The sequence below is a fragment of the Mirounga leonina genome, unplaced genomic scaffold, assembly GCF_011800145.1.
Source record: "Mirounga leonina isolate KUSES-001 unplaced genomic scaffold, KU_Mleo_1.0 Mir_173, whole genome shotgun sequence".
Classification (NCBI taxonomy): Eukaryota; Metazoa; Chordata; class Mammalia; order Carnivora; family Phocidae; genus Mirounga; species Mirounga leonina.
Genome location: NW_023270447.1, coordinates 57,776,474 through 57,789,668, shown reverse-complemented (window position 1 = coordinate 57,789,668; position 13,195 = coordinate 57,776,474). Strand labels below are relative to the sequence as shown.

Sequence of the window (13,195 nt, the reverse complement as noted above, 5' to 3'; positions counted from 1 at the left end):
CAACAGATATGTAAAGGTCTAGAAAGTCTAGAAAAAGGGGGAAAAGTGCTTTCCCTCTGACTTTCCTATTTATTATTAATAATATTATTTTTTGTTGGCAACGGCTAACATTTATTGAGTAGTTACTATGTGCCAGGCACTATGTAGTAGTCTTCAAATAGATTATCTTAGCCTTAACCACAACTGTGCAAATTGTACAAAATATAGTTATCTCCGTTTTATAGATGGGGAACCTGAAGCCAAGAATGGCTAAGCAACTTGCTCAAGATGACACACCAGTAAGTGGAGGCATCAGGACTTAAGCCCAGTAAGTCTGGCCTTAGAACCTGTATAGACTGCCCCTCAACTGGATGTGTAGTCTGACTGCTGGGGGCATGGGCTGCCCTGAATCAACCAGTCTCCTTACCTACTGCAATGGCTCTGGCCTCAGCAGGGCTGCACTCTAAGCAATACATTTACAGATGATCCCCAGCATTTTAAATGTAATGTCTTGGTGGTGCTGAGCAGGGCAAGGGCATGAGCACATGGCCTGGCTCCATGTGCTCTGTGCTCATGACTGGAAGTCAGTATTTCTGGGCTGGAGGGGTTATCTCTGCATCTTAAAAATGGCACAGGGGCGCCTGGGTGGCTCAGTCGGTTGAGCATCCAACTCTTGACTTTGGCTCAGGTCATGATCTCAGGGTTCTGAGATGGAGCTCTGTGCCCAGCGTGGAGTCTGCTTGAGATTCTCTCTCTCTTCCTCTCCCTCTGCCCCTCCCCCTGCTCGCTCTCTCTCAAATAAATAAATCTTTTTTAAAAATGGCACATATTTACTTATTGCTGGGTTTTGGCATAGGGAAGGGATAAAAGATCTTCCACTTGTCAGATTAAACAATGAAAGGATCCCGGCATGCTAGGGAACATTCCCAGATAACTGGCTCCTGGCTAGTCTCATATTTGCTCTACTGTAGTGAGTCTCTTGCTTCCAAATTTGTTAAAAGGGCAGATAGACAGTAATATGCTACCCACTTCTAAGATAGCCTTTGGCATACCCAATTGTTTTAATAATATTAATAGCTGACATTTATTGGACCCTTAGTGCCCATAGGGCACTGTGCCAAGCATGTCACATGAATGATCTCACTGCATCTTCAGAGCTACTGAAAGAGGTAAGTGCTGTCATGATCCCTATTTTACAGATGAGAACACTGTTTAGAAAGGTTATGTGACTTGCCCAAAGTCACACAGCTAGTAAGTGATGGAGCTACACTTAAATCCAGCTTTGCTGGGTCTAGAGCATGCTCCCTTAACCACCAAACCCCTCCACATGGCCCCCCACTCAGCTCCAGATATCCTCCCTAACCTGCACCCTGCAAATCTGTCCTCAGGCTGGGTGAGTGACGGTGAGGGCAAGGGCTGCTCTATCCCATTCTCTATGTCAGAAAAGCAACCTGAGTACACGTTCTAGTGACTGTGGGTGTGGGTGATGGCAGCAATGGTGATGGTCAAGAGTGGCATCTTTCCATCTGAAGGATACAGATCCTCAGGCCTCCTCTCTATCCTGGGTCTACTTCCTAAGCCATGGGACCCTCCTCTCCTCTGGTGAGCCTTTCTGGACTTCACAACGTATGCAAGAGTTTCCACCCCATAATTAGTTTAAATAGTGAACACATCAAAACAATGGATTGATAAATTGATGCCTAAATGTATCTATACATGAGTCCTATTACAATGAGAAGGCATTTATAGAATGTCCACACAGGTGACATTCTAGGCTCTGCAAAATGCTAATTAACATCCTTCCCTCCGGCCTCCCTTCTCCCAAATCAAGGGCAGTTTTAAGTCCTTCATCCTTTTTATTAGCTTGACTCATTTTAGAAGTCTCTGGGATTCATGATGGATGATCACCACCCTGGGTCTTAATCAGAAGTCCAAACACATACTCAACAGTAAGTACCTCCTTGCAATTTCTCAAAGACCAAGTAAAACCTTGTGTCATCTTCAAAGAACTCAATCAGCTCCAAAATGTTCCTTAAATAGGAAAAAACAGGAGGAAAGGGAAAAAAAGGGAAATGGTATTATATATTAAAGCCCACTTACAAATATACAATGAAAAAAATATACAATGCCCTGTCGCAGGGCAGAAATCAACCTGAAATCAGAATGCTTATTAAAGACCCATGTTTGAGAAGTAGCCAATGGTGTTAGCAAGACTCAGGTCACCTTATCTTTCTATAATGTTCAGTCTCTGGTGTTTTCACCAAGTCTGTGCTGTCAAACCCCAACCCTAAAACCCACTAGGTAGAGTTATAAAAAAGTCCCGGTCACATTAAACTGAATAAAATCTGCAGCCGACTGGAAGCAATTGCGGCTAATAACACTGAATAGTAGGTGTGTGTCCTGGAGGCAAGCAGCAAATAATTACTTGCCCTCCCTCTTGCCCATAAATCACAGGGCAGTATTTACATTGCCTGGAGAAAATGGAAACATCTGTCAAATAGACTTGGGGCCCAACGTGGGCACCGCTAGACCCTAACTGCTAAGCGCTGCTTAATGAAACAGCCGCGTTCCCGGCCGCCATAGCACTTGCGGCCTTCCCCGGTGAGCACTCTCCGGTGAGCACTCTCCGTCGGCCTGAGCATTACCCCGCGCCGCCAACAAGGTCGTCTCGGAACTCAGGAGGAAAGCCGCCGGCCTGGATATCGGACGTGTTGGGGGCTTTTTTTCTTTTAAAGAACGAAATAAACCAAGTAGAGGCTCCAATGCTGAACTCAGAAGCTGCAGGGCTGAAAATAAAAATCTGTCCCTCATCAAAAAATGCTGACCACTTTGGGAGACACCAGGCTTTCACTAGTGTGACGGCTTCTAAATAAGATGACTAAAATGGCCTGATTTGAAAGAAGATTGTAGAAGCAGCGCCTGGAGTTAAATCAACAGCAGCCCCCATCCTCCAAGCTTAATGACAAAGCCATCAATACCTGGTCACTGGCTCCCCGCTGACCCTGCTGTGCAGGGAAGAGGGGAGAAGCAGAGTCTTAGAGGTGACCCTGATTGAAAGCCACCGCGGGAGAAGCACTCATTTGGAGCTGGTGGTGAGCCGGCTGAGGCGGGGGCGGAGACCACCTTGGCCCAGCTGGCCCGCAGAGTGCTAGGCGGGCGCCCGGAGCCTGAGCGGCGGCCGCACACACGCTAACATGCTGGGTACAGAACACGGTGGTATTCGTACTAGCTCTCATTGTCCTCATCTAGTCATGAAAGCTGGGCCCTCACGGTGTGTGCCGGGCGACACTCGGTCAGCCTTGTTCCCACAGGCACTTGAAGGAGGGAACCCCATCTTCTCCCAGCCCCTCATTCGGATCGCTCTCTCTTCCAGCTTGCCTGGGTTGTTATTTACAGTACTTCAGCCTGAACGGAAGCAAAGGCTCCTGCCGCGTCTCCTCTCCCCTCTCTCTCTTAAACACGGAAAGGCAGAAGGAATCCTCTGCAGTTGTGGCCAAGGCATGTGAGCTAAATGCTGGGGTCAGGAGGTGGTAAGAAATGACCTTTTCTACAGCTAAGCATCCTCCCAAGAGAAGCAGCAAGTAACCCAAGACTGTACTCACTTGTTTCCTTGACACTGATAGAGCGTCTCCACCTCTCGAAATACCCTACTCCGGCTGTGCCCTGCTTGTTTTTCGATGATCTATGGAAAGAATAAAATCTGTCATACCCACCTGACCTTGAAACACCTCTCAGCGGGAGCCCTCTGGGAGAATGCAAGGCCCAATTCAGCCCACATCCAGTTTCAAGTGCGAGCGTGGAGGAGGTCTTGGTGACACAGGCACCGTGACTCTGCCAGCAACACACGAGACCGGCCCAAGCTTTCCAGCCTGGCTGGGGCCTATTTTGACTCTGGCCAAGCAAATACTGTGGAAGCCTATGGGGACACTGAGGCAGCCAGCAAGAAGATAAAGAGCTACCTCTACCCAGGTCCTACCTCAAGGGCATCTCTTCCTGTCTTAAGGGTGAGATTTACAACCTCCACTGAAGGATCTTCCAGGGTTGGAGGAAGAGCAAGGGGGCTGGAGGACGCAGTGGAGAGGAACTAAAGCTCCAAGGCCCAGCTCAGACTCTACACCTGCAGTTCTGCAGAGAACGTGCCCTTTGGCAGTAACTCAGGTACACAGTCTCAGTTAGTTCTTACAGCGCAATCCAAAAGACAGGAAGAGGTCAAACATTTTGTCCACAGCTCTGATAAGTGGTAAAAGTGTTGGCACTCAAGTCCAGAGCTGCCTCCAAAGCCCTTGCTATCCTATCCCTGTCTATGTCCCATGCAGTTTCTCTCAAGGAACCTAGAGACACTGTCTCTCCCACCTGTACCTGGAGATGCTTGGCAAGTAGGAACTGAAGGCATGGGTGAGCCAATAGATGAGCACGTGGTTTAAGCAGGGACTGGCTAACTCTGAACATCTCCACAGACCCATCAAGAGCCCCAAACCATTGCGAGTAGAGCCTGGGGGAAAGCCTTCTGCAGAGCTGGCTCTGCCTTACGGTCCCACGTATGGAGTGGGCAGCACAGATGGTAACACCCTGCTCCTTCATTCCCAGACCGCTGCGTAGAATACTTCAAACCACTCCCGTGTGTTACAGCACAAACACCCAGGACCAGGTGTAATATTCTATACAAGTCCACATCTGGTAGTAAACCACAGTGGGCCCACATTCTAAGCAGTCAGAGAGGTGCAGTGCTGGGGCACAGAAGCTATTTAACTCACTCATTTACCTAGCATTTCAGATCAAAGTCAGGAAGAATCTTCTAGCAGCAAGCTATTCAGCAATGGTATTATTTTCTCTGCAGAAGTAACGGGCTCCTGCTATCAGAGGTTAGGGCGCAGAACATGGACAATTATTTGAGGAGTTATGGAAGAAATTCAGGACCAGATTATCCTGAAACTCCGTTTCAACCCTGAGACTCTAGGATTCATCATTAGGATGCCTATAGGGAAGCCCTAATAAAACCCAATGTTGTGGGGCCATGCTGGGAGAAGTAGACCATCTCTAGGGAGCTTCCAAGGGACAGGAGAGATATGAGATGTGGGTCGAACTGCTCAAACCAAAGAATTACCAAGCCAGGGTTCAGTGTTTGCACCAAAGATGCCCAGGGGCACAGAGGGCCGGGTTTTCCTCTTTATGATCCAACCCTGAAGAAAAAGGTCTGGATGGATGCATAAATGTCCCCAAACCTTTGAAAATCAACTTATATTTGTGGCTTATTACCACACTTAAGCATATTTTTAAAAAATTACTTGTAATTTATACTGATGTTTCCAAAAAGGAATTGAGGTAGTACTTTTGTTACCATATGAAGCAACACTCCAACAAAAGGGAATGTGGCTTAAGCAGAAGTGTTCCCCTTTATTAACCCGCAGCTGGGACTATGGCCAGTTGGTCACAGGAAGAAACACTTCTCTCAGGAGCCAATTTGGCTGGGTTTGCCTGTATGAGACAGCACTTAGACCTGCAGGCTCAGGTGGATGATGTGAAATACATCTGAATTGCCCCCTTGGATTTAATGAGACCTTGTTTCTAGATCCGTGGTTCCCAAACTCTGGTGGGTATAAGAATCACCTGGGGAACGGCATAAAAAATACAAAGACCCAGGCCCTATCCTCTACCAAGAAAACTGGGTCTCTGTGCTATTAGCTCTCCAGATGATTCTGCTCCACACTGAATGTAAAACAGCCCTATATCAGGGCTTTCCGAACTTCAGCAAGTATCAGAACCACTTGGAGACCTGGCTAAAATCATATTGCTGGGCCCACCCCTGGTTTCTGACTTAGTAGGTCTGGGATAGGGCCAGATAATTTGTATTTCTGACAAGTACCCAGGCAATGCTGATACTGCTCATGCAGGAACTACACTTTGAGAACCAATGCTCCAGATCCATCCCTTCTTCCATCTAGAGCTGGCAAATGGAAGCACCGAGGGGTAGGGTGAGTCACCACAAGGTCATGTAGCAAGGAGCCATCTCTCCTGCCCCAGAGCTGAGTGCTCAGTCCTCATTATGGTGATACCGTGCATCACTTTATAGCATTGTGTAATTGGTAGTGTTTCTACTTCCAGTTCATTTTTATTTTCATCTTCATAACCACTCCGTTGAGACAGGAAGGCCGGGTGTTGTTATCCTCATTTTAGAGATGTGGGAACTGAGGCTAAAGGAGGTTCAGCGACTTGCCCAAAGTCAAGCAGTAGTTTGGTAAAACAGAGATTCGGATTGGCCTTCTAATTCCAAATCTGGTTGTCCACTCTGTGAAGTTTGCTCCATTTTTCAGAATAAGAAGCAGCAGCTAGACATTGTTCTACGCACTTTACACATACTCTATCCCCACATCAATACTCTATAGTTCCCATGATTACACCCATTTTACAGAGACGGAAACCAAAGGACAGAAGTGTTAAGTAACTTGCCTAATGTTACACGGCAAGTAAGTAGAGAAACAAAGAGTTGAATCCAGTGAGTCCCGCTTTGGAGTTGCCATACTGCAGAATATGAAATGTATCTGGCTTAGGCCCAGCTAGGACTGACTGCATGGGAAGTCAAGTCTGGCATCCAGATGAGACACTCACTTTGACCGCATACTCTTTGCCATTCTGCAGGCTCACAGCACCTTGAACTTTGGCATAGGCTCCCTCTCCAAGCAATTCAGAGGTCAGCTTGTACATATCTAGAGGTAAAATGGGTGAGAGGAATAACGATAAGTCACGCTTTTGCAAGTTCAGATGGAGGAAGAGCTTTTGTCACTCCGCTTCCCTGGTGTGACAGCATGGGCACACACAGGGACTCTGTAGTGCTCAGTGGCAGGGAAGACCATTAACTCTCCAGCCATCGCAGGACTCAGTTTCTCAACAACCAGACCACATCGAAGGCATCCTATTCCTCATTTTTTTTTAAATTTTTTTAGATTTTATTTATTTATTTGAGAGAGAGAGAATGAGAGACAGAGAGCATGAGAGGGAGGAGGGTCAGAGGGAGAAGCAGACTCCCTGCCGAGCAGGGAGCCCGATGTGGGACTCGATCCCGGGACTCCAGGATCATGACCTGGGCCGAAGGCAGTTGCTTAACCAACTGAGCCACCCAGGCGTCCCTCTATTCCTCATTTTAAAGATGAGGTCAGTGAAAGAGTTTCAATTCGGCCCATGCTCCCTGAGTACCTACTATGTGCCACACAACATATTAAATTCATAATAGAGACAGAGTTTCAATTCGGCCCATGCTCCCTGAGTAACTACTATGTGCCACACAACATATTAAATTCATAATAGAGACAGAGTGAGGAATAAAATATAGTCCCTGCCCTTTGAGGGTCACAGTCCAGTGGGGAAGACAGACATGCAGACAAGTGACTCCAGAATAAACCAGGCACTAGTAAGTCCTATCATAAAAGGACAAGACACAGTTTAAAAAAAAAAAAAAGCAGGGGGAGGGAAAGGTTAAATCTGTGTAGGGAAACTAGGGGATCCTCAGAGAAGGAGTGTGATTTCAGTGGACATGACTCACTCATTTACTTATTGGCTGAGCACCTGCTCTGTGCCCAGCGCTGTGCTAGGCACTGGTGACACAAAGGGGAATGAAGCACTGTTTTACTGTATACCACACACAGAAGTCACTGGAGGTTTCTGAGAAGTTTCCAGAAGTCACCCACAGGAAACAGGAGACAGAAGTAGGATGCAAACGGACACCTTGAGGTTTTTAGGGTGCTGACTCAGGGCGGTTCTAACGGAGTAATAGGCCTGGGGTGAAAGAACATTTAGGTGACCTGCCCAAGCTCACAAATAGCACAGACTCTTTGAGCCCCTTTCAAAGGAAGCCACAGCTCCATCATGGCCTCTGCTGAGCTGACCTCCTCCTCCCTTGACCTCCATTCTTCAGTGTTTCCTCTTGAGGCAGCCCAGCATTTAAACCCACAGGGTGAGCAAAACACTTTTAAACCATGAAATTAGATTTTATCACTCCTAGCATGAGAGGCCTATAATTGTACAAGCCATCCTTGAATAACGGATATACTCTTGTGTTGATTTGGAAACTATTCTAAAAACCTCGAGACTTTTGTCCACCCCACCCCTTTACACATATATCTACAGTTTAAGTTAAAGACAAACAAATAGACAAACCCTACACTAAGTACCTTCTCCAGTCCAACACGGCATGGTCTTGCAGCTGTTTATAAGCATGCACACTGTTGTTTCTAAGTATTTTAAATGACATGCTTCTCTCACAAAGGATACATTGGTATTAGCCTTTCGTGCATGTCAGGATAGGTTGGTCGTTGGAAGTCCAATATCCCTGATTCATAAAGGGCTTGTTATTAGAACCACTCTACGAAACAATCAATTCACTAGTCTATCTGCCACGTTGGAAAGAGGGACCATGAGGGGAAGCTATTTCAGGCTTCACAATGAAAGAAACATAATAGGTGAAGGGGGCACGTCACTCCTGGAGTAGCTACTGACCCTCCAGTCCTTTGCAAAATTGTACAATGATTCACCTCATGCCATCGCATGCCCAGCGATGACAGGACCAGCACTGAGCCTGTGCCTCACACAGTGTTCAAAATCTTTGATGATCCAACACCGTATCCCCTGAACACAGCATGTGCTCTTAAAATGGAGTCAAGGGGCGCCTGGGTGGCTCAGTCGTTGAGCGTCTGCCTTCTGCTCAGGTCATGATCCCAGGGTCCTGGGATCAAGCCCTGCGTCGGGCTCCCTGCTCGGCGGGAAGCCTGCTTCTCCCTTTCCCACTCCCCCTGCTTGTGTTCCCTCTCTAGCTGTGTCTCTCTCTGTCAAATAAATAAATAAAATCTTAAAAAAAAAAAAAAAACGGAGGGACGCCTGGGTGGCTCAGTCGTTGGGCGTCTGCCTTCTGTTTGGGTCGTGGTCCCGGGGTCCTGGGGTCGAGCCCCGCGTCGGGCTCCCTGCTCTGTGGGAGGCCTGCTTCTCCCTCTCCCACTCCCCCTGCTCGTGTTCCCTCTTTCGCTGTGTCTCTCTGTCAAATAAATAAATAAAATCTTAAAAAAAAAAAAAAATGGAGGGACGCCTGGGTGGCTCAGTCGCTGGGCGTCTGCCTTCAGCTCGGGTCATGGTCCCGGGGTCCTGGGGTCGAGCTCCGCATCGGGCTCCCTGCTCCGTGGGAGGAGCCTGCTTCTCCCTCTCCCACTACCCCTGCTTGTGTTCCCCTCTCTCGCTGTGTCTCTCTCTGTCAAATAAATAAAATCTTTAAAAAAAAAAAAATGGAGTCAAACGCATACAGCACAAGTAGCTGTGATCTCTAGGAGTCAACTCCTCTGTTTCTAGAAGATTTAACTTTCATTTGGAGCCATGGCCCTTGGTGTTCTCTCATCCTTTTACACAGTGGTTCTACCTCTCAGCAGCTCCTCCAGGAACAGCCGGGACAAAGATCACATCAGAAAAGGGCCGAACTGCACCAAGTAATCTCACGCCATATCCAAAGTGACGGATTGGTCTTTCTATCCCCTGGTGAAGTGCTGAAACCATTCAGAGTGCACCATCCGAGAGCTCTGTCATCCCACCTTTCATCTCTGTCACACAGATAAGCACAAGCTGACTCTCAGATGACGCATGCTCTGATCTAGACCTATGGGCCACCTGGATGCTCCTCCCGTGCTCGGGGAGCCACAGGCCCAGATCTGAGGAGTCGTGTGACCAACCTTCAAACTTCCCTGGTAAGGAGTCAGTGGCCCGGGCCTTCCGCTTCTTCTTTTTCCTCTTGTCACCCTCTGCAATGGGAAGGGGTTCACTGCTGCCCATCTCTGGGGAAAAAGAGATATAAGGGAAAGATCACTATACCGGTCAAGTCATAAGTTCACCCAGAAGGGAAAAAAAGGGGGGTGGGGGGACCCAGGAGCTTTACACTGATGGTTTTTAAATATCTGTGAGAACTATTGATTTGTTTGACCCAGGAGGCAAAACTAAAGGCAAAGCCATTATTGGAGATCATTAACTGTGGAAAGGAACTTAGACAGACAGGCTAGATTAAAAGAGGATAGCAGAGCCTGCTTTAACCAAGCTCATTAGTATATGGATTTAGATCTGCCACCAGTCAAACTGTAGTTCCCAACAAAAACAATGAAGCCATAAGCAGAATCGCACCTGTGACGTCCTCCTGCCTCAGCACCAGAAAGGCAAGACCCAGGGAGCTAAGCAAGGGCATGGGCTTGGGAGGGGCCCATGCAAATGAAATCATATGCTCAGGGACATCCGAGTGGATGTGCACAGGGATTCACAGGCCTTCGGTGGAGGTACAACAGGGCAGGGGATGGCTTTGAGGATGGCCCTAAATTACTTCAGGTCTAGGAACACAGACCTGAGTACCTGTGGAAGCCCGAGCGTCCTCTTATTTGAGAGGATGCAGTTAGGGTCTATTCAGAAGCCTGAGAAGTTTGCAGTTGACAGGTCTACATCGGGCTGCTGGATAAGGTCATTTATTGCAAAAACATTACTATCTCTCACTGGCCAGCAGGTTAAAGGGAGGCTCCCCATGTTAAAGGGCAGATTTGTGAGGCAGACATTTCGACACTGGGCACACCAGGCAGGAAAGGGTAGGGATGGAAAGAATAAACAGGAGACTGAGAGGGGGAAAGAGAAAGGAGGAACAGGGAACCAGGGCCCAATCAGGGCACTGTTTCTAAGACACTCTAGTAAGGGCCTTCCCCTGTTAAAGATAAATTACTTATAGAACATGTCATGCCCCTGATCCAGAGTGAGCCTTAATACTCTTTGCCTGCAGTTAGAAATAATAAGATTTCTCTGAAGTCTCTGGGTCTAAATCCCCACCAGGGTGATTAAACCTTTACATCCTTCTAAAATAGAGGCACTTGGGTGCTGATGGGGCATGCAGTGTGAGAGACTTTTAGACCAACCTTCAATAAACACAGGCTCTGGCTTGTTGGATTTTTTTTTTCTAAGAGATTTTGAAATGGAAGCTGGCTCTTTGCCCATCAAGGGGAAAGGCCCACTTTCTTCTCAGAGGACCCTGGCTGAACACGGTCAGAAAAATGGCAAGTCTGCTCAGGAAGATTGATTAGGGCCGAAGCACGTCTCTGTAGTGTTCTCAGAAGCAAGTACACAACATCCATTAGGAGAGAGCACACAGAACGATGGCACTTTCCGCACCATAATCCAGAAAGTATGGTTAGGCAGCCAAGTGTCTGACAGCTCAGTTTAGGTGCATTCTTCCTCTCATTTTTGGATCTGATGACAGCAGATTTTCAATTATACTTTAGAGAACAAATAAGCACGTGGATAAAAGGAATCCACAGAGGATCTCAAAATATTACTCTGGCCAATAGTTTCAAACACAAGATCTATCTGGGGACAGCAACACACTATGAATTCAAAGAATCCAACTTAAATATCAGCACCCAATATCCACCCTCACTAAGGTGAGTTAAAGGGAAAAAGCTGCCCAACACAGTGAGAAATTCTACAGAAATGAAACCCAGGGGGCTCTTCAGGAGCCCAGGGAGGGGCACTGGCCACTGGGACAGCAGGCTGAGGAGGAGGGGCCACTGTCCCTCTCGCCCTGCCGTTGTGTGCAGTCCAGTGCCAATCCGTTTTCTTCTCAGGGCTGCGAGGCAAGTGCAGACTGGACCGATTCTGGATTCCCTTCTCTTTCTCCTTCCTCTGCCTGCACTCAGACGGAGGGCCTAAGGACAAGCAAAACAGCCAAAAGGTAGGCAATGCAGAGGAGCAGCAAGAGAGCTGGAAGCATTATAATTCACAGGGGATGCTCAGACATACTTACGACTCTAGCTAGAAAACCCTGTTAGAGGCAATTTATACTTGGTTTTTACCACAGCAGGGCTGAGGGAGCCTCTTGTGGAAGAATCGTACCTCTGAGCACCGCCGCATATTCAATATCAGATTTTATGGCTTCACACAAAAAAATAGAGTACCTGGTCTATTCTGCATGGATTTCAATGGAAGAGGGTACGCCAGAAGGGACAAATGGTTAAGATTTTCCTTGGAAACAGAACTTGTTGAAGGAGAGTTGTTTTTGAAACTAGGAAGAAAAAAATGTAGGAAGGCAGTGAAGTGGAAAAAAAAAAACAACCATGTTTAACTTCCCTGTTTACATGGGGGGAGGGGAGAGGGAGCGGTGTCATAATCTTACCAAGGGGTTGATAGGTTCCCCATCTGGAGCCTGTCCATAATCTCTATTCTATTGCAGACAGTCCACTGGCAGGGTCTATGGGACCTTAATTTATTAAGCATGCAAACACTGGATGAAAGCTTCCTCAGGGGGTGCCTGGGTGGCTCAGTCGTTTAGCGTCTGCCTTCGGCTCAGGTCATGATCCCAGAGTCCCAGGATCGAGTCCCGCATCGGACTCCCTGTTCTGCGGGAAGCCTGCTTCTCCCTCTCCCCTCCCCCTGCTTGTGTTCCCTCTCTCTGTCAAATAAATAAATAAAATCTTAAAAAAAAAAGCTTCCTCGGGGCATAAGGCTCCACAATCAAGCTGGTCCTCGGCTCACCTCCTTCCCTTGGCCAGAGACTTCCTCTCACTGCAACCACTACAACCCAGCTCAAAAGTCTCTGCTCCCCCACCCCCAGTCTCCACCCCTTTGAACGAGTTCAGTTTGTACAAACACTTTGGAAATCAGTTAGGTACCAGGCAAATAGATGGCTTCACTGCACAGAACTAATAGTGCTCCTCCTCTGCTCCTAAACACCCTGCTAGAAGTACCATTAGAGCACTGGTGGGATCTGGCCTTGAGCTCTCTCTCCCCAGTGTTCCTAAAGGCCAGGACTGTTGCCTGTTCATCTCTGCATCTCCTATAAGCCATGGCACAGTGTCAGATACATACCAACCCTCAGAAAATGTGCACTGAAATGAAATGATAGGAAATGCTGCACATACTTAGTGTTAGTTGCAGTGCATGTCACCCAAGCCCTTTAGGTAACAAGTGCATGCACCGAAAGAAATGTGGGTCCACCTCTGCCCTACAGACTGCAGAGTGAGGCTATTCTGTTCTATGAGTTCTCTGACAAACTCTTCCTAAGAAAAAGCCCTGTGGCCCTTGACTTTCTAGCCAGAAGCCTGGTCTCTGCTATAGAATTGGGCAATGTGTTTGTGATTTCAGAAGAGGAAACGAGCACTTCTTTTAAGTCTTCAGACAGACTCCAGCTGGTGTGCAGGCTCCCAGTACTTCTACTACCTCT

The 13,195-nt window shown here is 47.6% G+C and overlaps 1 protein-coding gene across 8 annotated transcripts in view; it reads right to left on the bottom strand.

The window, feature by feature from the left end:
* Positions 1–13,195, bottom strand: part of MKNK1 (MAPK interacting serine/threonine kinase 1) — a 44,440-nt gene that overhangs the window by 14,374 nt on the left and 16,871 nt on the right. For 6 of the 8 annotated variants that reach the window (XM_035018649.1, XM_035018648.1, XM_035018650.1 and 3 more), the window contains 4 exons: positions 9,684–9,785; positions 6,586–6,683; positions 3,582–3,661; positions 1,937–2,010 (listed from right to left, as the gene is read on the bottom strand). In XM_035018649.1, coding sequence (XP_034874540.1) covers positions 1,937–2,010; positions 3,582–3,661; positions 6,586–6,683; positions 9,684–9,783 — 352 coding nt within the window. In that variant the 5' untranslated portion in view covers positions 9,784–9,785. Of the gene's footprint in view, positions 1–1,936; positions 2,011–3,581; positions 3,662–6,585; positions 6,684–9,683; positions 9,786–11,930; positions 12,038–13,195 lie in introns of all 8 variants that reach the window. The other 2 variants (XM_035018646.1, XM_035018647.1) reach the window with 1 other exon arrangement.